General features: G+C 36.9%; 1 protein-coding gene across 10 annotated transcripts in view; it reads left to right on the top strand.

The window, feature by feature from the left end:
- Nucleotides 1-27,374, top strand: part of U2SURP (U2 snRNP associated SURP domain containing) — a 51,235-nt gene that overhangs the window by 19,084 nt on the left and 4,777 nt on the right. For 5 of the 10 annotated variants that reach the window (XM_053951228.1, XM_053951235.1, XM_053951229.1 and 2 more), the window contains 21 exons: nt 171-304; nt 1,466-1,507; nt 2,290-2,357; nt 3,659-3,753; nt 3,837-3,872; nt 3,973-4,055; nt 4,424-4,589; nt 5,008-5,219; nt 6,161-6,204; nt 9,473-9,577; nt 10,774-10,840; nt 10,935-11,098; nt 12,210-12,372; nt 12,878-12,957; nt 13,982-14,069; nt 15,649-15,771; nt 16,679-16,835; nt 17,173-17,268; nt 17,875-17,941; nt 18,901-19,063; nt 26,817-26,927. In XM_053951228.1, coding sequence (XP_053807203.1) covers nt 171-304; nt 1,466-1,507; nt 2,290-2,357; nt 3,659-3,753; nt 3,837-3,872; nt 3,973-4,055; nt 4,424-4,589; nt 5,008-5,219; nt 6,161-6,204; nt 9,473-9,577; nt 10,774-10,840; nt 10,935-11,098; nt 12,210-12,372; nt 12,878-12,957; nt 13,982-14,069; nt 15,649-15,771; nt 16,679-16,835; nt 17,173-17,268; nt 17,875-17,941; nt 18,901-19,063; nt 26,817-26,927 — 2,264 coding nt within the window. Of the gene's footprint in view, nt 1-170; nt 305-1,465; nt 1,508-2,289; nt 2,358-3,658; nt 3,754-3,836; nt 3,873-3,972; nt 4,056-4,423; nt 4,590-5,007; nt 5,220-6,160; nt 6,205-6,671; nt 7,016-9,472; nt 9,578-10,773; nt 10,841-10,934; nt 11,099-12,209; nt 12,373-12,877; nt 12,958-13,981; nt 14,070-15,648; nt 15,772-16,678; nt 16,836-17,172; nt 17,269-17,874; nt 17,942-18,900; nt 19,064-26,816; nt 26,928-27,374 lie in introns of those variants that run through there. The other 5 variants (XM_053951230.1, XM_053951232.1, XM_053951231.1 and 2 more) reach the window with 5 other exon arrangements.

The raw sequence follows: 27,374 nt of genomic DNA, 5'->3' as shown, positions 1-27,374 counted from the left end.
CTTCATATCAAAAGATATTAAATTATGTAAAATTTGTATTGTCAGCTTTTTAAATATGAAATAATGTATTGAATTGAATGACCAGGACTAAAGAACAGCATTCTTTCTAATGAACAGTGTTGTACAGCATGAGTTAATAAAATTTGCTTTCAACTTGTCTTCAATTTCAGAGGAGCATGAAACAGATGAAAAACGGGGTAAAATCTATAAGCCTTCATCACGATTCTCAGATCAAAAAAATCAACCAAGTCAGCCATCTAATGAGAAACCTCCATCCCTCCTAATGATAGAAACCAAAAAGCCTGTAAGTTTCTCACTTGAATCTTACTTAACTCCATCCTGATGTATTTAGAAGTGCTTAGAAAAAGGGCCATGTGTTCTTGCAGAGTAGTTTTATCTGCACGTGTCACATCTGAGAGAAGGTGAACATTTGGAGTTGCCTGAACCCGTAGCAGATATGAAGGTGATGAAATGCAGAGGCCCTGTATGTGGCACAATACAGCTGGTGCTGCAGTGCTCTTTTATTGTGTTCCTGCTAAGGTGGACAAACTTCTCATGGATATGGCTTTAGTGATTGTTGCAAAGTAATAGCTTCTTCAGACCTGAGAATTTCTGGTTTTAGAAGCAATTCTCAATTTCTAGTACTACTATCTGTTTTTTATTTTCTTTTTTAACTTTAAACCAAAAAATAAATTAGTGTTGATCCAAGTTTTTCTTGGTAGGGTTCTTTGAGTTTGTTTGTTTGGTTTGGTTTGGTTTTTTTGGAGGGGGGTGGTGAAGTTTAACAAGTTCCTTTAGAAGTCCCTCTTTGAGTTCCAGAATGTGCACAGTTCAGAAGCTGAACACCTTGTTTTATTTAATTTATTTTGTCTTCTGCATGATTTGATGGAGGGGTTTTTTTTGTTTGTTTGTTTGTTTTTGTTTTTTTGTTTTAACCAAGGTTTGTCATAAAAAGTAATAAAAACATTAGAAATATGAACCAGCAGTCTTCAAGTCAAGTGATAATTGCATATGATTAGTGTTACTACTGTGTATGTGTAATGAATGTCTTGGATGTCTTAAAAGTCTTTTAATAGAGCTTACTACAGTTTTAAAGCTTAAGTGAAACATGTAAGATGCTGCCTGTTAGGTTGGGAACTGAATGTAATGTTGTAATTGTGGGCAGTTCCATCATAACCTCCCTCCAGCTTTAAACAAATGTCAGTGTTAGACCAGTGGGATACTACTGGATGGCAGTTTTGATTTTCTTTGTATGTAAAGCTGTACATATGCAGAAATGAATTGTACCATTTTTAAATTTTTCTGAGCTCTGTTCTGTCATATGCAAGTGTTTGTACTGTAAGACTATTACTGCTTTTCAAATTTTTCATAAATACTCGTGAAGTAATGCAATCAGTTTACTCACTTGCCCTGTCCAATGGTGATTGAAGATAATGAGGTAAAAATGATTTTATTTATTTGGCAGACCCTCCCCAAAAACAAAAACAAACAAACAACTTTGCCTGGGGTGAGTAGGAAGTCCAGTTTTTCCAAAGCTGTAGTGTGTAACACAAGTATTTTGTATGTCTGCCTATTGGAAACGTTTTCATTTAAATTTGATTATATAAAAACAATGTTGTTGAAGATAATATTTCACATGAGTTAGTTAAGGAACATATATTACTGTTAAAAAAAAAGTAGTATTGCAGTATCCATATTCTTTGTTGTTCAAGAGTGTTTTTCCTGAGGATCTTGAACTATTTAAAGTAACTGTTTTTTCAGACTGTATTTACATCCAAAGGGAAGCAAGAGAAGGAAATTCCTTTCAAGTAGAATGTTTGTGGATAAAATAATTGAAAATATATATGTAAAATAATTTACATATATATGCACACACATCTATCAAATTCATTAGAGCATGATGTTTTCCAGGGGGTGTAGTCAGTATCCTAGTTTCCAAATGGAACAAAGTGACAAAATACCTCACAGTTATTCTAAATGTGTATGTATTAGAGAGAGTGTTTGATCACATGTGCTGCATTGTGAGAATGAGAAGTAACAAATTTTTTTTTCAACTATTCTGAATTTTTTATTTTCTAGCTTTGTGTTTGATAGCGCTCAGTCTGAATGCTTTGAGTCCGGTTGTTGTTTTGTTTTTTCTTTTTTTTCATTGTTTTTTCCTCCTGTGGTTACTTGGTTTGAAAGCTGTGGGTAAAATATGCATGGAAATTTTCTAAAGTTTTGTTATATGATTTTAAATTCTGTTCATTTTGTCTTCTGAAATGTTATTTTATATATCTTTAATTTTAGCCTTTGAAGAAAGGAGAGAAGGAAAAGAAAAAGAGTAATTTGGAACTTTTTAAAGAAGAATTAAAGCAGTAAGTTTGCTAGTTCTTACTGTAAGCAAAGAAAATCCAAGGTTTTTGCCTTGTTTTACAGACAGTATTTAAGATCATTCTTGCTAAGTTGTTCCCCAAGGAAGGTTTTTATTTTTTTTGTCCCTCAAATGCTTGTGAAATGGTATAGCTAATTATCTTAAAATAACTTAGTTAGGCTTAATTACTGCCATTGCTGATGGGCTTGGCTGTTGTTGGGTCCATCTTGGAGCTGACTGCTGTTGGCTTCATCAGCCATGGGGGAAGCTTCTGGCAGCCTCTCACTGAGGCCACCCTTGTAGCCCCCCACTACCAAAACCTGCCCAGCAAACCTAGTACAGGTGTGTAGCAGAGAGATTGGTGACAGCATGAAATGTCTGTCACTCTTGAAAAGAGTGAGTTTTATCAGTGTTTCTAAACTACATCCAGAGGAATTTGTAGGAGGAGGTTGAGATTTTGTATAATGCAGAAATGAGAGTTGTAATTCAAGTCTAGAGACTTCACCTTACATAGTATTAAAAACAAGCTGGATATTGCTTGGAAAAGCAGATTGTTTCACTTCCATATGTGTTGTAATACAACAAAGAGCAGCACATGTATTGAGTGCAGCTGGATGCCATATATTTATCCTGATGATAGTGGTGGAAAACAAATAAATCTATGCATTAGAAAGCAGTAGGTACAACACTCTAAACCCATATGTGGCTTTTGTGAGGAGTGCTTGAGCCTCACTGCTGCGTGTTCCTTAGTTGGTGTAAATGAGTTGAACAGAGAGCCTTTTGTTCCTGGGATTCAGTATCTTCATATCAAGATTTAAGGCCAGACTGCAGGGAACCAAATAGTTGAGTACTGTCCTCAGAGTTAGAAACTGAGATGAAATCCAGTTTATTCTGGAAATAAACCACACATGTGGGTGTGCCTCTGAGTAAGGCTTAGAAAAGCAGGAAGGCTAAATAGACACTGAGGAGTTGTGTGCATCTTGAAAAGTCACCTGAGTGGTCTGCGGATCTCTGCCAGTTGGATGTGGAATTGAAGTCACTTTTTCAGAGCACAGTTCTTATTTCCAATTTTGTTTGAGAATGAAATACCCTGACAATTGAATGGGGAAACATGCAGCTGGAATAATTCTGGTAGATATATTCCAGTTGATGAAACAGAAGTTCAGACATTTGGCAGTTTGGAAGTTCTAACAAACTCATTGTTTCATATTAAAAATTCTCATAATTCTAAAGTCACTTAAAGATTTTAGAGTGAAAACTTAAGAATGGTTTTAATTTGTTGCTCACTTTAAACTTGCTTCTTAGAATCCAAGAGGAGCGTGATGAAAGGCACAAAACAAAAGGTAGATTGAGTCGTTTTGAACCACCCCAGTCTGATTCAGATGGGCAGCGGCGTTCAAGTAAGTAGATGTTATTTTTTATGCTAGTCTGGACTACAAGATTTGTAGACTAAATTGTGCATGTTTTTCTTCTCTGTATTCAGTGGATGCTCCTTCAAGAAGAAACAGATCATCTGGTGGTAATACAGATTCTTTTCTTATTCAATTTAATATTGTCATTTAAATGCATAGCAGGGATTATGACTTCTTTTTTTTGTTTGTTTGTTTCCTTTATTTTAGTACTGGATGATTATGCACCCGGGTCGCATGATGTTGGAGATCCAAGCACAACAAATTTGTATCTGGGAAACATCAATCCTCAGGTAAGTTTGGAGCCAAGGAGTGCAGTGTTGGCATGTTTGGGCCCAGACAAGTTTTTTTGCAATATTCATTGGAATAAGTGCTCTGAACATAATGCTGAAAAGTTAAGGTTTAGACTACCAATCTCTAGCTCAGTTAAAATTCTTTTTCCATTGATATCCCTAAGCAAGGTGGATCATATCTCAAACATTTGAGTGTGCAGTTTTTTAGGTTCTTGTTTCTGGAGTAGGTTGTACTGGGGGGCTATCAATGAAGTGGTGTTATGTCAAGAAACTAAAAAAATGAAAATTTTGACATTTGGACAATAATGCGAACAGCTGTCACAGAAATACAGTGGCAAAATATTAATTTTTACCTCTTTTTCATGTAGATGAATGAAGAGATGTTATGTCAAGAATTTGGCCGCTTTGGACCATTAGCAAGTGTTAAAATTATGTGGCCAAGAACTGATGAAGAAAGAGCAAGAGAAAGAAATTGTGGCTTTGTTGCCTTTATGAACAGAAGAGATGCAGAAAGAGCATTGAAGAATTTAAATGGTAAGCAGATTTCTCAGTTCAGGGCTGTAATTATCTTTGCAGACTGTTAGCACATTTTCAGGTTGTTTTATCAGACAAGTGAGATGTATTCTGAAACTCCAGTAGATACCAGGCTGGCAGTGAGTTTACCCTTTACTGTTCTACTGGCAACTGAATGTTGTCAAACAATAGTAATTGTGTACTGTAGTGTCCTGAAGACAGACATTGGGGGAAGACTAATACAACATTTTGTGTAATAGGCTTTCATTTGCCTATGTTGTGGTCTGATAGATTTAACAACAGTAATCAGCAATGTAAACAAAAGGTAAACGGTGGCAGGCAAACCTGAATGTTGCACTTAACAAGGAGAAATCCCAGGTGATGCAGAACCAGTTTATAACATCATGGTAATGGAGGTTATTTTCTTTCACTTTTTCAGGCAAGATGATTATGTCTTTTGAAATGAAGCTGGGCTGGGGCAAAGCTGTTCCTATACCACCACATCCAATCTACATTCCGCCTTCCATGATGGAGCACACCCTGCCGCCGCCCCCCTCAGGACTGCCTTTCAATGCCCAGCCTAGGGAGAGGTTGAAGAATCCTAATGCTCCAATGTTGCCACCACCAAAAAACAAGGAAGATTTTGAGAAGGTAACTTACAGTACCCTGGGCCATATCTCATTGTTAAATACTACATCTGTGACAGTATTTCACTGGCTTCATAGATTTGCATTGTTCAGGCTGACTTTGGCAGCCCTTAGTCTGCAAATTCTCTGGCTCCCTGCTGTAGCCCAAGGGAACCTACTTAATTCCTGAAGCTCTGTTTCATGTCTGTGTTAGGGTACAATATATTGGCTCTTGCTTAATTTAGTACTGCTTAAAATCTGGCTATCATTTTCCCCCTCCAGGCTCCCTGGATTTTTTTCTCCTACGTCCCCCCCTTTTCTTGGCTGCCAAATTGCAGTATCTAAATTGTTTTCCTTATAGAAAATCTTACATTTTAATTTGGGTAGCATTATTTTTACCCTAGAAGAGTTGATGTATTTTGTGTAGAAGGTAATTAATCTGGACGTTGAGTAAGTATTTTATGCTACTTACAGAGTCAGTTTTCAAACTTTTCTTTTTGTGGAATATTAGCTGATAAAAGGGTAAGTATCTTGAAATCACAAACCAACTTGATTTACATTTGTAAGAATTTATTGATTCTTTGAATGACACTTAAATGTCAGGGCTGTTTTTTGTAAGACTTGGGAATAAAGTAATACCAACATGATCCAAGTCAAATAGTTTCGAATCCTTTGATAAACGTAAGAACTCCTTTCTTATATATTCAGCATAGTTCCTATTCAGTGCCTCAATGTACATTCTGACAGGAATGTTCTGATACTTTGCAATTAGTGAACCTTCATGGTTCACTGACACAACCATTTGAATTTTGTGTAATTGCTTAGATATAACTTCACAGCAGTGATTGCCTGCAAAGTTTGTGATAGATGTGTAGTATTTTCATTGCATATGTATATTTTTGCTTGTTACTTGTTAACAATACTCACATATTCTATGTTTATTATCTGATGTGACTTCATATACAGACTCTGTCGCAAGCCATAGTCAAAGTGGTTATCCCAACAGAAAGGTACATGTTTTTCTTTATTATTACTGATCTAAATATAGAAAATTTCCCCTTCGGAATTTTAAAGAAAAATGGTGATGTTGTGGAAAAGGTAATGGCTTGACTGAGCAATGGTTATTTTATAACACTTAAAAGTAATGTGTGTGGTTTACAGTCTAACTATTTTTGTCTTATTACCTGCTTTTTTAAAGTGAGGGTAGACTTAAGTAATTATCTTTGACATTTAATTTGAGCACTAGAGATAGATGCAGGGTAATTTTGTGAGTGAACACTAGGGTGAAACACTGTCTTACAGATGGAGCATAAGTCCTGACATAAAACTCTGCATACGGGGATGCAGCTGTGGGGCTTTTTTCTTTTTCTTTTTTTTTTTTTTTTTTAACATCTTTCTTTTTTTATTTTCCCTTTTCCTTTTTTTTTTTTTTTTTTTTTTTTTTGACTTGTATATTTTATGACCAGTTCAGTTGAAAATCACTTTTGATTTCTGCTAATTTTTTAAATGTAGCAGTTAATAATTTTTGCCACTGAAAAAGATACTTTTGTATTATTGCAAGGATATTTTTCCATTTTGGTCCCCATCACTGTTTCTACCTTCAAGCTAGTCTAGGTATACTCTTGCTCAGTTAAGCTAAAGCCTTCTCCCAAACATAGGAACACAACACTGTTTTAAAAGTAAAGAAGCCCAAAAGATTACCAAATTCTCTTTGACATTGGCCTTGGTGAGCAACACCAGCTGAACTGTCTGCGGCAGCGGGGGACCAGGAAAACATCATGGGATGGATTGGGAAAGTATACAGTTTTTGACCAGACATTGGTACGATCGGCTCCAATAAATGTGGTTTTATTATAACTGAAAAACCTTTTTTTGTTGGCCAACTTTTAAGCTAAATGACGTTTTAAAATAATGCACTATCGGTTTTTTACTACACTGTCTTAATTGCCACAAAGTCCCTTTTTTCTTTTTTTCGTGTGGGGGGAGGGGGCAGAAGGAGATTTGTGAAGCTGGTTATAGTGCATTAATGAACTTGTCAGTACATGCTCCAATGTACTGTATTTTTGCTGGAATTCTAGGGCGGTACAATTTTTGTTGGGTAGAAACTTGAATAATTGGGGCGACCAACCAGGAAGAGTCTTGATATGAGAAACATATTGAGTAGTAGAACAAGTACTTGTAAAACTGTACAGTGCTCACAGAGTAGCTGTCAGAGAAAAAAATTTATTTTTCCATGTCCATTTTGTTTACTGTAGCATTTTAAAAGCCTGTATGATAAGAACTCATGTTAAATGAATTGTATTTGAAAACACTTCTAATAATTCTTTTCCTGATGATTTTGGAAGTTGCCAATGACAATTGCTAAGATCATTTATTACTCAGTGCATCCAATAATGCAAAAATTTTGACTGACTTCAGTGGGATGTTTAATTATTCTCCTTTAATTAAAAATTTTCAATATTATTTTTGACATCTCTTTCTTCTTAGTAAACAGCAAACCTTGAGTATGTATAATCAATTATTTTTTCTGAAAAATTCACTTCCAAGCCGTCACATCTTACACACCAAAATGCCTGTAACAACCTCTTTCAGATATGGGATGAACTGAATCTATTTTCATACATCGGAGGTCTCAGGAAGCAGATGTTCTTGTTCAAGCATAAGCTACTCTTACACAACTTGATTTTATTTGATGAAAGAAAAATTAGATGAAAACCAATGATGATTTGCAGGAAGCCAGAAGTGATCACACTGGATTTGCCTTAAAATAAATGAATGTTGTAATAGCTCAGAGGCTTGAAAGCTATTGTAGATTTCTTTCTTGCTGATGTTTTCAAATACAGTTCAGATAACAAGAAGAGTCTGGCTGTTCAGACTTTCAGAATGCTGCTGTAAATAAAATGGCTACAGAATTATTGAAACTATGTCCTCTTTGCAGTTTTTCTGGGATTATAAAAAACAGACAGGAAAATTCAACTGATAACTGTTTGTTTTTATTTGTGTAATATTTGAGGCAAATGTAGATGGCTTAAAAGAGCACTTGCAGATGGCTGGGGTAGGATTCTATTACTATTCTATTATTACTAATTTTTAAGTTGGTTTTTTTTTTTGATCTAGTGCATTATATCTGTGGCAGAACTTGGAATACTCATGGTAGAAAATAATCACCTCATTTCTAAGAAGTAATAGAAAATTCTGCAGCTTTACAATGTAGCATTTATGGAATTTTAGTCATTAAAAAAGTGCTATATGGAAATCTAATGAATTACATGTAAAACCTCAATATTCATTTGTTGCATTTAAGAAAATAAATTTAAAAATGCAAAAATCTGTATTTTTTTTTGGCTTGCATCACATTCAAAGGACACGTGCTGTGAAGCTTTTGCTATATGTAGGTAATCTATTTTAAAACTTCAGGGCTCTGTTTCCATAAAAGCCCAAAGTGGTGGAAACTGGCTATCACTATTTTTGATAAAGCTTTTCTGACTGTCTCCTGTTAGCATACTTAGAAGTGACTCTGCATTGAAAATGTGCACTTCACATCCACTTCTTGCCTGTCTCAGGATGTAGTGCTGAATGAAGAGATACAGATTTTTATATTTTTTTAATTGTGATTTAGTTCTGTTGTGTGTCTGAGGGAGGGAACATGGGATGGTATGACACATAAGAATGGACAGTTTTGTTCTATGCCAGTAGTCAAGTCTTGACCAAAAAGAGATGATCTAAATTTAATAAATACATTGCCTTATTTTGCATCAAGAAGGCTATTTGCTTTTCCTTTCATACTTGAATAGTTTGAAAGCTGAATTCAGATTCTCTTGAACATTCAGAAGTATATGTGTTTTATTTTGAGCAATATATTCAGCCACTTGTTCCCCTGTGGAACTTCAGCTAACACTTCAGTCTTACTTCTTACTTCTAGACAATGTAGATGAGGGCTTAGTTTTTGATAGCTAATTGTACTTTGGTGTTCAGGTGCCCATATTTGTGTATCAGGTTTCTGCTAAGCAAGACATGGTTGTAGCCTAAGCCATGGATATGTAGGAAGGAGGTCTCTTAAATTCTTACTCCACCACTGCTAGGCATGGTTTGATTTTTAGAATGCCCGTGTCTGTGATGCACAGCTATAATATGTTCCATGTTGCCTTACCTTTTATACAGATTTCTTAACAATGCAGCAAAATAATCTCCTGCACAGTTGTAGTATCTTAGGTGGAGTGTAGTTTTATATAGTGTTAGGTCTGAATCAATTTTTCTTTAACTGTGTTGTTGTTGTAGGAATTTGCTCGCTTTGATACATCGAATGATAGAGTTTGTGGTTCGGGAAGGGCCCATGTTCGAAGCCATGATCATGAACCGAGAAATCAACAACCCAATGTTCAGGTGCTTATTACATTGCTTCACTTGCAAATATCACCAGCTGTTTTCACTGTTGTTAATATTCTGCATTCTTGAAGTACTAACAAGACTAACTTTTGCTGTGTCTATCTTTATGTGCAGATGCAAACTTTACAAATTGCACCTATGGCTGTACTATCCTTTTATAAGGAAGAATGCACTTTTATTCCGGTTGTTACTAATGTGTACATATAAATAAGTAAAGCAGTGCACACACACACAATGTAATACATTTCTATATATTTAAATAAATGCCATTTAACACATACTCTTTTGAGGGATCCACAATCAGTGGAAGCAGTAGCATACATTTTAAAAAAAGAAAAAAATCCCCCTCCTCCCCCAAACAGACAAATCCAATGCGAAGTCCACTCTTCCTGGAGCCTATTTTTTAACCTTTAGCAAGAGCTGGGAATAATTTTTCTTCAATGTCCATTATAATGGAATTAAACTTCAGCTGACATAGGGAAGTTTTGAGAATCTCGAGCACTTGTCCTTAATGGAATAAAAAAGGACCAGTTTCCAAATTTCTTATGAAATGCAGTCTCTCAAAAAAGATTTTCAAGGAAGTGCTAAATGACTTTTTAGCAGAGCTTTATTTGCAGTAAGTTTGAAGTGCTTCATTATGATTTTTGTATGCAAAGTGAGAAAGTAGGCAGGGGAAAATATCCTGGCCATTAAAAATGGGCTGCTTGTCCCCCAGATCCTCCATCAGATGTTGCCAGTGTTCTGCCAGACAGTTTACTGGTGGAGAACTTCAGGTCATTCCGTATTTGATGACCTCACTATGCAACTGCAAGCTCCTGCATCACTTGTGCTGAGGCTGTAGTTGCTTCTGTAGTGACTGATGATCCTTCTGCTTTGCTGTCAGGTTGCACAGTTGTTCTTTCTGACCCTGTTTGTTCTGCTCTTGAGTTCTGAGCAGTGCTGTGCCTTTGGGGAGCTCTGCTCTTTGCAGATTGCATGTGTGTGTGTGTGTGTGTATGAGTGTGTGGAGCAGTTGCACATGTTCTGCCTGGCTGTGCTATGGGTGTACATGATTGTAGCTCCTTGTGTTCTCTCTGCAGCTGAGGTGGGATTCTGAACAGGGTTTGGCTGGGTTTTCTTTAATTGTTTCCTTTAAATTTGTGTCAGTTCAAGATTTGTAATATGCTCTGTCTTTCCTTTGCTCTTTGGTTCAGGTTTTTATTTGAAAACCAGACTCCAGCCCATGTGTATTATAGATGGAAGCTTTATTCAATTCTTCAGGCAAGTAGAATTTTAGTGATAGTTCATAACTTTAAGCATAGTGAAGTAAAATAATACCAAAGTAAAAATACTTCTGGTTTATTTTTTTTCATAGGGGGATGCTCCAACCAAGTGGAGGACGGAAGATTTCCGTATGTTCAAAAATGGATCCTTCTGGAGGCCACCACCATTGAATCCATACTTGCATGGGATGTCAGAAGAGCAAGAAACGGAAGCGTTTGTGGAGGAGCCGAACAAGAAGGGTGCACTTAAGGAAGAGTACGTACCACCACTGATGGAGGGTGCTGCCTTGATAGCTGGTGTGCCTGTGTTTGCCCATTGTGTTTTTGTAGCTCTAATGTGTCATCCCCTGAGTTGTCATACTTGTCATAGTATTATGTATGTGTCTGAGTAAGTGTCTCTTCATCTTAGTGCTTGTGATCATACTTGTTGCTAAATACATTCTTGATTTGGTTAGATTTGTCATCACTGACCCTTTCATTGCAATGTTATTAACCCTTAATTTGAAGGGGGTTAGGAAGATGAGAGTTTTTTCCCCATTTTCTGCTGCTGTCTGTAGCTGAGGATATGTAGCATCTTTGTCAACATTGTTATGACCTCACAAACTAAACTGTTGCTGTAATCTTAAACTTACTGATGCTGTCCATCAGAAATTAAAATTGGGAGCCATTGTTAATAAGCAGGGAGAAGAGAGATCATCAGAGTTCTTTGCTGTGAAGTGTCAGTGTACTGGGGGTGGCTGTGGTAGTGGAAATTAAAGACCTGCTTTTCCTAATTTTGATGCTGTTGTTACAAATGTGTTACTAACGTGTGGAATTTTTTTGCTTGTTTTATTCTTCTCATCATAGTAACCACAACAGTCATACTTCCATAGGTTTTAATACACAGTTTGTTTCTTATACCTTCTTTTGGAAAGGCTCAAAAAGAGATTTTTTGAACATGTTCTCTGCATATGGAGGTCAGGAAAAATTTGAAGTAATTGTTTATTTACTAGCTTTCTGAATCTAGTGTTTCTTATTCTGTAGCAGAAATGACTTGCATGCTTTAGATTTATCCATTTGGTTTAGGCCTAAACTAAATCCAGAAAGAAAATTCCTTTTTAAGAGATACTGATGTGCTTAATTAAGTATTTCTCAGCTACTTTTCCTTGATTTCTGTATGTTATCAAGACTTGAGTGAGAATTTTTTGCACTTTACATATGGACACATAAATTCATGAACGACTTAAAGAGCTCAGGCAAAAGAATATAAAAATATTGAAAATTACTTTTCTCCTAAAGATGGAAAAACAAAAAAACATTGTTAAATGTAAATTCACAAAAGTACTTTTCATTTCATATTGAAAGTATTAAAATTCCTGGTATTTCAGACAGAGGGACAAACTAGAGGAAATTCTACGTGGGTTAACACCTCGGAAGAACGACATTGGTGATGCAATGGTTTTCTGTCTAAATAATGCAGAAGCTGCTGAAGAAATTGTGGACTGCATTACAGAGTCATTGTCCATCCTCAAGACTCCTCTTCCTAAGAAGGTGTGGAGATTTTCTATAATGTTGTATTTTGGTGGAGGAGCTCACTTAGCAGCATGTGCATGCAATTTACAAGTATTATTTCATAAGTTTCAGTAGTGTTAGGATTTTGTACTGAAGTGTGGAGTTGAATTTAAGTATCATCTCTTCCTGTGGAATTTTGTTACATGTTTTTTATTCTTTCTGAAGTTGCTTGTAAGTAATATTCTGCCTTACTGGGAAATTAAGAACAGTGAAATGATCTGTTCAAATGAGGCAATTAAAATAGGAATGCCATGATTCTCCTTTGTAATGCTGTGGTGATATGTTACCATAGTTAGTACCCTACAGCATAACAGGGGGCTAATTGCCTCTTAGCATGTTTATTAATAATATAGCTGTGCTACACTGAATTCTAATTAGGTACTTCCAGATAGTTTAAACTGTCTTGTATTCTTTATGTGAAAATGCCTTTATTTTCAGAAGAATTTAAATTGGTCTTTTCTTAATTTGACCATTTTTGTTGTAGATTGCAAGATTGTATCTAGTGTCAGATGTGTTATACAACTCTTCAGCTAAAGTTGCCAATGCTTCCTACTATAGAAAATTGTAAGTATATTTTAGGTGATTGGCAGTTAAAAAAAACCCTCTTATGTTCATCTCTGTATGTACATCTCTGGATAAACGTGGTTGTAGGAAATTCAGACTTTTCTGTGCTACTGTTATTACAGAGTGATGGTATTTATATCTGTTTGCATGACAATGTGTAAGATGTAGCATGTTGGTAATGCAAAAAATGTATGTGCCCTATGCAAGGAACCACTTGCATGGAACTCCATAAAGGTGAGAATACCTCATGTGCCTCTTGACAGAAAGAGCCTGTAGATAATATTCAAGATATGGTATAGTTCAAGCAAAGAAATAATTTTTTAAACAGTTCTATTTTTATTAAAATGTGGAAGGTGTAACTTTCCATAAACTTTGGATAAGGTATAAGGTGATATTACATACTTTATTTCTAAGGTGCTGAGCAGAATTTAGGAAAAATGTCCATGGGACAGTATTTTTTTCATATTAAATGTTTGTGTCTAGTTCCTGGAGTCTCTAATGTTAGGGCAGCATGGTGGGAAATACTCAGCATGTTACAAAACTAATGATTGCAATTGATGTTTTCTGTTGCAGTGTGTCTGTGTTGTGCTGGTTTATTTTTTGCACATTGTGAGAAGCTCAAGGGAAGCTGGACAGCTGTTGCTCACTGTGCTTTCATTGAGGGTCTCACTGAATAAATTAGAACACAAATATAACTAAGAATTTTTTAAAATATACAGATTGAATTTTGAGACAATTCTTTTATTCTGTTTAAGGTTGTAAAACTTTTATCGTCCTCCAATCTTTCCAGGGTGTATAAAGAGACTGCAGCAGATGTGAAGATCTCCCTTCACAGTTCTGTTGTTGTCCAAGGTGATTTAATATATAGTAATCATATTTGCTTTATAGTTCAGTTCATGGCTACTATAAGGATCAGAACCTTGTGCTTTTGAGTCCTGTGTCCCAGGTATTTTCATGAATTGTGTATGTCCAGAAAACATATATTACGAAGTTTAACTAAAGAAATGTATATGTTTAATTCTAGTTTTGAAACAAAATTATGTCAGATATTCTCTGATCTCAATGCTACTTACCGTACAATACAAGGCCATTTACAGTCTGAAAATTTCAAGGTATGTATTTCATTGTTATTTACATGACATAGAAGTCACATAAATAGATGTTCCTGCACAAGAGATAGATACTAGGTGGCTTAGACATCAAGGTCCCTATTTAGGCTTTAAAAAGAGTAATTTTTAAAAAGCTTTTTCTTTTGCAAGGATAGCCTTGCCATTAAGGAAGGAAATGAGCATCTGACAGCTGAAGTGTACCAGTAGATGTAGAGTTGTGGAGTTGAGAGGATATCTTATCTACCACTTGAATTGCAAATGAGGCTTTCTAGCTTTCTTACTGGGCCACCTGTATTTCAGTTTCAGAAGTGAACTTGTGTGGAAGTGCTCAGTGTGGGAGAGAAGCTCCTGGGCAGAACAGCATAAAGTTACTTCTAAACAGCTTTTTTTGTGTCAGGCTTTATTTTAGAGTTCTGATAAGCAGTCTGACCATGGGTATTGAAAGTGGTTTTTGAAGTCAAATGCTGTCTGCTTCTCATGCTTGACCCCTTTCCTTCTGTTTTCATGATGCCTCTGCACTTTTTTCTTTTTGTTTTTCAGTCAGTAGCTTTAAATATATAGTTTACCAGAGTAGTTAGTTTGTCTGTATTAAGATTTTCATCCTGGTTGTCCTCCTTCTATTCTCAATTGCTCTAGATTGGAAATCAGTTTTAGTTATCAGCTATTCTAAAACTTTCTTAAATTACATGATAAAGAGAGGCAGATTTTTTAAAATATATCTACATCTTCAGTTATATTTACTGTGTCAAACTTGAACTGAAGCACATCTTTTCAAATATGCTTTTTAAAAAGAAAAAAGATAAAATTATTTGATTTGGAAGGGACTTTAAAGATAACCTGTTCCAACCCCCTGCTATAGGCAGAGATACCTTTCACTGAACCAGGTTGCTCATAACTCCATCCAGGCTGACCTTGAACACTTCAGGGGTGGGGCAGCCACAGCTTCTCTGGGCAACCTGTGCCATTGCCTCAGCACCTTCACATTGAGTAATTTCTTGATAATAGCCAATCTAAGCCAACCCCCTTTCTGTTTAAAGACATTCCCCCCTTTTCTTGTCACTACCTCCCCTTGTAAGAAATAATTTTCCAGGTTTCTTTTAGCCCCTTTGGGTGCTGGAAGGGGCTCTAAAGTCTCGCCAGAGCCTTCTCTTCTCCAGGCTGAATAAAATGAAAGTAGAAACACAATTTCAGTTCAATAAGATGTATAAGCCAATGTTAATTTTAGTTATTTTATTTTACAAACAGATATTTTCTCTTAGATATGGTGGAGGCACCTGCTTCGAACATTGGGGCAGTATGAAATTTACTGTCAGGATAGAACTGGCAACAGCCAAAATGGATAATGTAATAGGAAATTCAAGGGAAGATGAAACCCAAGTGAGATGGCTTAAAATGTCATTCCTATATACATATTTTTGTAAAATTACTAGTCTTCTCCAGCATGGTATCATTACAGTATACTTCAGTATGGAACTACTTAAGAATAGTTGTCTGCAGTAGTAGTTCTCTGTGGTCTTTTTCCCATCACATGAAATTTCTCAATACAAATGTTTTAGCATTTCTTTTTTCCTCTTGCTTGTAGCAACGGGTGATGACATGCTTCCGAGCATGGGAAGACTGGGCAATCTATCCAGAACCATTTCTGATCAAACTACAGAATATTTTCTTGGGGCTTGTAAATATCATGGAAGATAAAGAAACAGAGGTAAGTGACCTCAGATGCTTGCAGATGGCAGGGAAAAAATGTGTTAATATAAAATAGAGCTGGCAAGGATTATTTTGCTCTCTTTTGGGGTGAATAAACCTTTCTTTCTTCCAAGTCCTTGCTCCTAAATAGAGGTGTAACATATTTTCAAAAGCAAATACTGTGTATTGTTCATGTGTTTCTTGCTTGTAGATTAGGTGCTGTGGTGGTGTTACATTGTGAAAGTGTTTCAGAGCAAAGACTAGTACAGAATGATAGTTATTACCTTTGTGCTGGAAATGCTCTTTAATACCTGTCCCTGAATTCTGAGTGGAGTTTCAGGCATTGTCACTGTGTGGAAAGACACCTTTCAGAGCAGTGGGAGGGAAGCCTGCAGTATAATTTAACTAAAGCTGATTTCTTGGAGTGGAAAACCAGGGTGAACACACACATATGAAGGACAGTGCCTGTACCTAACAAGTTAGAATACACAGCTGTATTTATAATTTGTGATTTCCTTAAATTGATGTTCCTGCTAAATAGTCTGTTTGTGTTAGTTGTTCATTTTACTGGTCTTGGGGAAAATTTCTTATCAAGGAAGTATGATTTATCTGACTCTAATTGACTGATTTTGAGATAAACTTCAACTTAATAGTTCTACTTTTGAATATAGGTATTGGAAAGCTTCCAGTACATCGTGGACAAATTCCAAGTTCTTGCCTATAATTTCTGATAGGAAGATATCGTTGTGTTATTGCCTCTACAATAAGCAACTATACTTCTTAGCAAAAATTGTTGAAGTAGATATTTTGGAGGTTTTGGTATTTATAAAAGTGCTTCTTTAAAAAGCAATTATTTGATAGTTGGAGAAGTAAAAAAAAGCAGTGTAGATTTGTACTTGAAATAATGACATATTATTTGCTTTCAGGAAGTACCAGATGATCTTGATGGTGCTCCCATTGAGGAAGAGCTCGATGGTGCTCCACTAGAAGATGTGGATGGAATTCCTATTGATGCTGCTCCTATTGACGATCTGGATGGAGTCCCAATTAAATCACTGGATGATGATCTTGATGGAGTTCCTTGTACGAAATATTTCAACTTTCAGATTGATTCTTCAGTCTTGGATCTTTTCTTCCTGTGTAGTTTTTAGAAATACAGCCTAGAATTGATCTGGCATGTAGTTTTGTAAAGTGTTGATTAGTTTCAACATGCTCTACTGCCTTTAGATAGTAATTGCTTCAGAAGCACAGGAGGTGTTTGCTGATGTTACACGTCAGGATCTAAACCCTGTTTTCTTTGCTTTGCAAATACTAAGATTGTATAATCTGTTTCATTGTTTAATTCTGTTATCTTAGTACTTTTTGGTTTCAGCTTCTGAATGCTTTGTAAGTAATTTTTCTGTGTCTCTTTTTTCACCAGTGGATACAACTGAAGACTCAAAAAAGAATGAGCCTATATTTAAAGTTGCCCCTTCAAAGTGGGAAGCAGTGGATGAATCGGAACTGGAAGCTCAAGGTTAGTTCTGAAAGTGTCTTTTCTGAAGTCAACTCAAAGCATAATGTCACTTATGTAATGGCTTTTTTCAGCTGATCTGTGCTAAAATGCTAATAGGATTCATGTTGTAACATAGCAGGATTTTCTGTTGTAACTTGTTCACTGAATTTTTAATCAAAATGAAAATAGTGTGTTCCATTATGGTTATTGTACTTTGATAACCTATCAACCTTTAAAAGTAATTTCCAGTTTATTGAGAAAAAATACTGAAAACAAACAAAAAGAAATCTGGGTATGTGCCTGGCAGTCTTTTTAAATCTTGGTTTAAAACACAGTATTTCACAAACTGACAAATACTTGTCTACTTTTGAAGGATTTACTGCAATATGATATGCAGTGTGAGTGAATAGCTCTGTGAATAGTAAATATTCCGATAATGGGCTAGTTGAATATTTCTGTGAAATAGAAAGTCTGTATTTAGTGTTAGATGCTGGTAAATTTTACCACATTTTAATTCTTATTATATGTTGCATCCTATATATCTTAGTATAATTATATTACAAATACTAATTTTCAGATTAAATGGTAGCTTTTTTGTTGCTAAAATTATCCTACTGTCTCTTCTAGCCGTTACTACTTCTAAGTGGGAGCTTTTTGACCAACATGAAGAATCTGAGGAGGAGGAAATTCAAAAGTAAATACTTTTTCATTCTAATTAAATAATTTTATGTATCCAAGGTTGAGTGTCTTTGCAACTTGTTATAAGATATATATGTTATTTACTACATGAGTAGAACAAAAAAGACATTTTGAAAGTAGGAAAATAAGAAAATGCAGAAAACTCAGGATTTTAGTGCAGCATGCTTTCAGCCCCCATGATTTTTTCTAACATGATAAATTACATCTTTTGGTAGAGGTGTTGACTATAATATTTGAATTTATGCTGATTTGAGAATTCAGCATCAAATAATAAGAACTAAGGTAGTAGTAAGGAAATCTTGCTGTCAGATATATATGAATGAATCTAAACCTCTGCCTTCTGCTGCTGAGATGAACACAGTGAGTCATGTTCTGAGGTGTTTCATTGGATGCTGATAGGCTCCATGCCAGCAGATGCTGGTTTTGAGTTGTCATTTACTTTGCTCTTCAGGCAGCTGAGAGGGTCTTTTAGTTAATGCTGCAAATACTTCCTGCATTGCATGGAGTCCTGCAGCACTCTAGTGGCCAGCCTGGGAATATAATTTGGGGTATCTGCCATTTCTCAGGTTTATCTCCCAAAAGCAAAAGCAGTAAATATTGTTCTTCTATTAAACTTAATATACCATTACAGCACTTAGAGCTTCTGCTGAGGGAGTGGGTTTCCTTTTGTAGCTGAGATAGATATGTATTTGATGACTGTAAATTTCATTAATTCTTCTGCACTCTGTTTCTATGAGAAGTGTAAATTGTGTGAGTAATAAAAACTAACAGTTTAATTAAATGAGAAAGGTCTGTCTCACAGAGGGAGACTGATTTGTAGCTGCAGACTTAGGTAATTTAACAGATTTCAAAACTAGTAACTAATCCTAAAAACTAAGTAAGAGAAATAGTATATTTCATATATACTTAAGACATCTGTGACATCTTAGTTAATTCTGTATGTTTTTTGTAAAGTCAAGAAGAAGAAAGTGAAGATGAAGAAGACACACAGAGTTCTAAGTCAGAAGAACAACACATGTATTCCAATCCTATTAAAGAGGAAATGCCTGAATCCAAGTCATCAGTCAAATACTCAGAAATGAGTGAAGAAAAGCGTGCCAAACTCAGAGAGATAGAGGTGAGCATGGGGTGTTTTGTGCCACCCTTTTGTACCTTTCCAGTCCTCAGCCCACCCTGAGTTCTCTACATACAATTGGGAGTTATTTCTACATACGATTGGGAGTTATTTTATTTATTATAGTCCTATTATATAGTGGGTTTTTGTTGTATTCCGGTGTATTTTTGTAAAGATTTGTTGTTTACACGCTTACCTTGCCTGGTTTTTACATTTAAAATAATGGAGGAAAAAAGAAAAATAGAGTCAGGGCATATTGCCTGTTGAGAATGACTGTTCTTTTTCAGTGTTCTGTTCCTGTACCACTGTAGCTTTAGATCCCTTAGATGCCCTTACACTTTCCTCCCCTTGGAAAATTAACTTTTCAGATTAACTTTTGGATGTGGCCTTAGTCCTCTACCTTTCTTGTTTTCTCTGTTTCTTGCCTTGAAGTGTCTGTATTTTATTGCATTTAACAGTGTCTCTTTTCACTGTCTCAGCCATCAAACAAAGAAGTAGCTACAGCTAACCTACATAGTCGTGGAGTTGGAGCTATTTCAGTTGAAGCCCTACGTGCAGTTCATAGGGCTCCCTGGTTCTTCTCTCCTTTCTGCAAGCCCAGGTGTTAGTGTAGCTGTTAAGCTTAATCAGCAGAGGTTGTTATGGCTTTGTTCTGGCTTCTGAGCTTGTGCTTGCCTTGAGAAGGTAACTAGAACTGGAATTTAGCATGAGCTTTGTGTAGAAGTGAAGCCTTTCTGACATACACTGCCATGTAAAATCAGGTTTAAAATTGTATGTGACTTCCTGGCTTGTATTCAATATTCAGACCTGGGGGTACATTGAATACATTGTAGCTTCTGTTTGTTGCATTAAAATGATATTAAGAAGTTGCTAAATGCTTATTGCAGTTGTAGCATCTCCAAGTGACAGGTTATAAGCTGGGTGATGTTTTGAAGGTGGAATTGTGGCTGCCTGCCTGTTCATGCAATACTGTGTTAATTAGCTAAAATCAGACATTAGCAAAGTGCTGTAATATTCTTCTAAGATGTTCAGCCAATAATATTTTATAATGTCACAAATGTTGTTTCTCTTAAATATGCCTCCTTTTAACTATTCAGGTTTTATTGAAATTAATAGACTCTCACTTAGAAATTTCTTGTTTTGCACAGCAGTTTGATAGTTCATGATACACAGCCATATTAAGTGAATAAATTCTGAATGTGAGAAGCTGAATGGGATTTATGTCTGACCTGACTCATGGTGGCAGTATCTTTGTAGAAAATACGTTATGTTAGACTAATGAAAGTACAAGTGAAACTAATTTTCATGTTGCTGTAATACTGACTGTAGCAGTTATGGAAGGAGCTCCTTTCAGACTGAGTATCTGTTTTACAGACGTTATCTTGGCACTTGTGGAGGCAGATTAGGTAGAGATTTGCTTTAACCATTGTCAGTTTTACACTGCACAAGTGTTTTAAGTTCTTTCAGCACTGTATTCTGTCAGTAGAAGTTTTAGGCGGCAAACACTTGAGTTTTTCAAGTGCATGTTGCATTTTATTCTTTTTGATAAGTAAATTACCATTTTGGTTTCAGACTTTTGGAATTGCCAGAAGAGGAGAAAAATTGTTTTTTCTTTTGAGAACATTTCAGACACTATGTAGGAGTACTTAAAATTTTCCTCAAGTTTGTCATTGACAGGAAAGTACTCCCTGTACTACTTCAAAGCATTCACACTCACGGTTTCTTCTTAGTATGTATCCAATCCCTGCCAAAACTCACATCCATTATTAAATTTGAGGAAAGAAGCTGAGGAAAAAAACAACCAATTACCAACTTTAACAATTATGCCATCTAATATGCACTATAAAAAATGTTGTGTAAAATATTTGGCAAAAAAAATTAGTGAAGTCTAATTCTCCAGCTGCACAGTCTACACAGTGACTGCCAGGGAAGTTGAAAAACATTTTTTCATTCATTTTTTTGGAAATTCATTAATAAAGCAACAATTCTTTCACTTGGCACAGTTTGTAAATTAAGCTTGTTAGCTGGAAGGAGAAAGTGAAGTTAAGAAACAAACTTTGGCCTCAGCCATTAGACTGGTGCCATCAGAGGAGGCAAGTTTGTAACCTTTTGTTTGCTTCCCTCATGCCCCTGTTAATCCTTTTGAAGTGTGAATTCTTTACTGAACTTAGCAGGAGCAGTGACACTGAAGAACAGTGATTTCTTAACTGGTTTTTTAAGTGTGGAAAGACTGACAGTTTGCTTTATATTATAACTCAAATTTCAGAGTGATCTTCATGGTGCTTTGTGTGTCTTTCTTCTCCCCTGAGACATCTAAAAAAGGTGTATTCCTCTTTGTAAAGAGACCTTAGTGCTCTGAAGTGGTAGGAAAAAAGGGAATTTTATTATTTAAATTGTTCATTAAGCATGTTCCCTTAGAGTGTAGATAAACTCACAGACAAAATGAAGCAGCATAGTCCTCTTTGGTCCTTTCTCTAGGGTATCTTAGTTCTGCCTCCACCTTGCTGCGCAAATTTTGGTAATCCTACTCCAAACAAAAATGCACAGCGCGGGCTTCATGTGCGGTAGGAGGCAGGCTCATCACAAGTCCAGACATATCAGTGCTTCCAAAAGGGTTAAACAGGATTTTAGTCCTTTTTAGTAGCTGGCTTTACTCACCTTTGTTTTGGCCACCTGAGACCTCAAAGCATAGTTTGACTGAGGGAGGAGATCGCTGGTGTGGAGGGTTCCTGGGGAGTCTTTCTGCTGCTAGTCCCAGCTGCAGGATGGGTGGAGTTGGATCCTGTTACACCATCCTGTGGCTGTGCTCTGGCAGTGCCTCCCTGCCCCCTGCACAGATACTCCACACCAAACACCCCCTGCCCCCTCACGGTATTGAAAGTCCAATTCATTTTTCTACCAAGAGCCAAAGAGATTTTTCTGGCTGTCACAAAGGACAGGTGGTTGCCTTGTCAAGAAGTTCCATACAATTTCCATTATTCCTTTCTCTGGATTGTGGTGCTTAGTGTGCAGAATACTCAACTTTTGAGTATTTGTTTGTCAGGTCACAGGAGCTATCTGTAATCATCACTAGAACAAAATACAACCCTTTGGTTTTTGCAGTCTGTGGAGGTCTTTGTAGCTGGCTCATTTAAGGCTACTGCAAAATGCCATAAAGATACCCTATTAAATACCCTACTGCTTGTGGCTTAATAATAACAACAGATAAGACAAATTGGCTTTTGCTTAACCAATCGTTTCACCTTTATAGTAGTTGTTTATTTGAAGGTGATGACTACTCAGAAGATTCTGGTCTATTTTAAATGTTTGACTCTTTCTGTTTTGCACAAAGCCAAAAGCAAGGAATTGCTTAGCTCCAAGACACGTGGCATCCTGTGAGTGTGATGGAGCAGGCCAGAGGGCTCTATGGCAGAAGAGAGACTTTACCATGTGTATGTCAGTGTGGCTGTTATCTGTTGTTGATAATATTGTAGCTGCAGAAATTCCACTACTCATAGACTTGGTGGAAAAATCAAGCTTTAAAAGAAATATTTTGCTCTACTTCTGGCAAAATCTGGGACTTGTGACAGCCATTGTTGGGGCAAGACTATTCTAAAGAAAACCAAAACACTTTGGTCTGTTTGGATGTCTGTCCTGTCTCTAATCAGTCTACATTGGAGTGCTTACATTACTTACCAAGCAGAAATTCCTATCTTTCATTAAGTGTGTAGTGATCAGCTTCTTAGTTCATCCTAACATTTAGCATGCAGATAATTTATCTCAAATTAGTTATGTTTGAACATGGCCACTTTTAAGTTCAGAGGCTGTGCAACTGTGGAGTAACCTTTTGTGAAAAAGCCTTTTTGCACTGAAGACCCTATGCTTGGACTCAGTATCAGCAGATTTGAAAACAACAGTTTTTGGGAGCAGATCAGTTTTAAGTGAGGGAGGCTGCAGACTGCAAATCTGTTGGTGTCTAAATGGAAAAAGCAGAGCTTTGGTTTGCAGCAGTCTGGTTTCCCCAAGCCACAGTAACAAAATGTTACCCCTTCATTTGGCTTGCTTGCTTCCTGGGTGGGCTGGAATCAAGGCTGGAATCAAGGCCTCAGCTTCTAGCTAAGGCTGAACCCTTTAAATGCTCAGATGGGTTCAAGGAGAGAGGGAGGAAGTCTCCAGATGGGAACAAAAAGACAAGAGGTTGCTGTGGAGTGTTTGTCTTGAGCTCATGAAAGGAGCGCCTCGTTAGTGAGAAATGTGATCCTGCACTGGAGCATTAAGTTGGGATTGCTCACAGCAGCTCTAGTGGTACCTGACACTTCTGCGTTGCAGTCTCTGAACTGGGAACTCTGCTCTGGGAGGCTGCTCTGTCTAAGGAACTAGTATTGCAAAGTTTTGGCACAGGGATTTGAAAGATTTTCCCCTTCCATTTTATCATGCATATTACTGACTTAGGGGATTGTCCAGATAAAAGTTAATGTATTTATTCCTGAAAATGAACAGGCTTACCAGTTCTTGTCTGTTGAACAGGAATGGTTAAAGAATAACCAATGCAATGAGGATATATTAGTTCATTCTTAATGCAGGTTTACAAAGTGAAATGTTTACAAAATTAATCAATTAGATACTTAAGCAGATTTAAGCCTAAGTATTAAAGATCTTTCTCTCCTGGGAGAGTGTCTTGAACTGTGTGATAGGAATATGAGCATCCTGTACTCTGCATGGAGAGATCATGAGAAGAGTGTTCACTATGGCCAGTGTACAATGAGCAGTGAAATGGTGAAGGGACATAACCAAGCATCTAAGTTCAAATAGTAATTCCGAGTGGTCAAATTTTTTAGAGAATTCTTTTGTGGCCTTTGGAACTTCCTTACAGTGATGATGGATGAGAACTAATAGCAAAAGCCTCTATACGTGAAGGTGTAGGATGAACTGATCTGATTAATTGCTCACCTCTGCTGCGTGAGGAAACACCCTGATCCTGTGAGCTCTGACACTTGCTGATTTTTCCCTGACCCAATACATCTCACTCAGGGTGGGAAAGTTGACCTGGGAAGGAGGGTGAGCTTCTGGTGTATGGAAGGCTCAGCCAAACACTGCAGGTGGTGCAAGGGAAAGGTGGAAGGGGGACCCTGTGCTTGGAGTGCAGGAGTGGATGGAACTGCCGGATCTTTCTGTAGTGAGCTGTTGATACCATCGCAGCAGTTTGTAACACTGAGTCACCTTTCCAGGGGGTGCTCTCATTTCCTCTGCCACTGCATCTTTTAAAAGGAGTCAGTTTGCATGGGTTCAAAGGGAGATACAGCAGTTGTGTGGAGGAGAAATCCATCTACGGGTGGTCTGTAAAAGACCACAGCTGTCGCAGGAAACCCCATGATCCTGCCATAGCTGGTGTCTGGGGAGGTGTTGAGTGAGATGTTACCACAGTGTAGCCTTTTCTACTTTTTCTCTTTTCAAGGCACCTGCTAATAACCACCTTCCGCCCCCCACTCCACCCACAGTTTCTGGAGGAGCTGATGCAAATAATTCCTCATGCCATTTTAAACTTCCTGCCAGCAGTGGCTTGTATGCCATTCATGTCAGCATTTTTTTGCATCCATTTAGCTTGTTAAATCAGGTGAAGCCTGCTGTTTGGATTCCTAGTTTATCTTCATCTCAGGTTACTTTGGGCTATAGACTTAGGCTTCCTTGCTTTCAAAATATGATTAAACAGAGACTGTCACAGCTCTGTGGCTAAAATGTAAAGAAACACATCTTATGAGGATGGAGGGTTTTTGTGGACTTGTGTTGGTTTTGGTTTTTGGTTTTGTTTTGGTTTTTGGTTTTGTTTTGGTTTGTTTTTTAAATTACATGGGTTATTTAGTTGGGAAAGCAAAGTTAAAATCTTATGGGCATATTCATGCTATGACGGCCCAAGAGGCTTCCTGGATCAGCTAAGCCTCCCCTGTATTCCTCCTCTATGGTTTACTGAAGGTGCTGAGCAGCTGCTGACCTTGGAGTTTATGTGATGGTAGGGAATGGTATCCTGATTCCTTAGCAGAACAGGTGGTACACAGTGACACTGAGTATATGGTTCCAAAAGGTATTTCTGCCTTTGAAACTCTGCTTTTGAAGTGGGGGAAGAAAAACATGCCTTTATTGGAGATGGTATGTGACAAATGATGATGACAGTTTTCCATTGGCTGAATTGTCAGAAAAAATGCTCAACTGCAGGTAGAGCAGGCTCTGTAAGTAGGGGAGGAAAGCAGAACAATTGACACAAGATTACTGTGGTATGAGATAACAGTGCTTTTTTAAAATTTTATTTCTTTTTCCCCCAAAGCAAGTTGTTCCCTTATATTTGAGACTAAAATGGAAAATGTGGTGTTAGCATAAGCTCTGTAACTGAAGGGAAAGTGGATCTTGTTCAAAATAGTGTTATCATTGCTTGGGTTTTATGTTTCTTAACATACTCATGATCAGTTTGATACCTTTCCTTTCTGTCAGTAATTGGAAGGGCTGATTAGATCCAGTCTGCTGGATTTTTGAGAGGGAAGAAAAAACTGTAGATTTTGATTTTGTGACTACTTCATATTAGGGAATTGAGGACCTGGAGGATAAGAATCCTTTCAGTTAATCAAAATGGACACAGTTACAAAGTCTTTTCCTTTGCATGTTTTCAGTCTGGAAGAATGAATTATTTTTAAAGAGAAAACAACTTTGTGTGTTTGCTAAAAATAAAAGCTCGAACACAGAAAAAATCTACTCATATATAGAATGTTGGTGTTGGAATAGGATGTGCAGGAGGGTCAGAGCATGAACATTTGGAAGAGGGCTGACAAATACAACCTGAATTATTACCAAGCTCTTCCCTCCTTCCCCAAAAAAGGGACACCTTCTCCTCCAAAAATATTGAATGACTGTTTGTACAAGGACTTGTCACTAGGAAGAAAGAACTGACAAATGATACGAGATGTGAGTGAAGTTTCATGATGTGAATCAATTTGGAGAAGGCTTTAGTTCATCTAGACAAAAAAAAACCAAAAAAAACACCAAAACAACAACAAAAAACCTACAAACAAACAAACAAAAACCAAACAAACCAAAACAACCCACCAAAAAAAAAAACCCACATGGAGAAATTCTGACATTTGCTTAACTTTGTCACTCTGTCAGGGATACTGCAGCAAATGTAGTGTTACATTTAGCAGCACTTGGGAACTGAATTCAGTTGCTAAGCTTGTTAGCACATTAAAAAGTATTATGTTAGTAAAAATCAGTTCTTTCAAATCAGCCGCTCTGTGCAAACAACCCTGAAGAGGAGGTGCATTGTTTTATGTCCTAATTATGTCAGTCATTTGATTTTAACATTCAGGGTTACATGGAAAAAAAGGCAGTTTCCAAAGGAAACTTTGAAGTAGACAAGAGAAGTTGAAAGAATATATTGACACCTGCAGTAAATTATTTCATTTTGAAAGGAAAAAAAAAAAACCAGATAATGACCCAAGAAATACAAGGGTGCAGTGTACTAATGATGGGAACAGAATTTAGTAGAATAACAGAAAAAATTTCTTCTATTTTTAGTTCTCACCATGTCTGTAAACAACTGCAGGTGCCTGCAGATGAGTTTGTGGTTTTGTTACTTTGATCCAGTTTAAATAAATTTAGTATCTCTGTGCACAAGCTTGTATAGAAGGAATGAAGAATACAGATGATATGTAATGGAAATTTCATTTTCAGCCACCTGCCCAACTGGAGAATAATAAGTCAAATAATCTAATGGTCAGTATTATTTTCACAGCTTAAGGTGATGAAGTTTCAGGATGAGTTAGAGTCTGGGAAAAGACCCAAGAAGCCAGGCCAGAGTTTTCAGGAACAGGTTGAACACTATAGAGACAAGCTGCTCCAGAGGGTAAGAACTGCTCTTTATGTTTGCCTTCTATTGAGTTTATTGAATGTAAGGTGGCTTTAAACATAACAACACATGGTTCCTATTAAAATACTGCTGTAATATCACTCTCCATGTCTAAGTCCCAGTGCTCTCTGCAGAATACATACAGTCTCCTTTTCTAATCGCTGTAGTGTTTCCCACTGCACAGCTGGATATCACAGCCTGTATAGAATCCTTAGAGACCACTCCTGCATCTCCTGCATGAAGCAAACTGTTAGGTGTGGGAGAGGAAAGGGACAGCTCTCAATTGAAGAGGTTCATCAGACTTCTCATTTTGCTTTTAGTAATTGATGTGTTGCATTAAAAGCTTCCCAAGGAAGGGAGAAAATAGTTTAAAGCAGCAAATCTGTTTCTGATTCTCCAGTGAGAATTATTCAGCTTCCTGAATAATTCCAGCTCATCCATTCA

This window comes from Vidua chalybeata, chromosome 10 (genome assembly GCF_026979565.1).
Source record: "Vidua chalybeata isolate OUT-0048 chromosome 10, bVidCha1 merged haplotype, whole genome shotgun sequence".
Taxonomy (NCBI): domain Eukaryota; kingdom Metazoa; phylum Chordata; class Aves; order Passeriformes; family Viduidae; genus Vidua; species Vidua chalybeata.
This window is presented reverse-complemented; position numbering and strand designations above follow the sequence as displayed.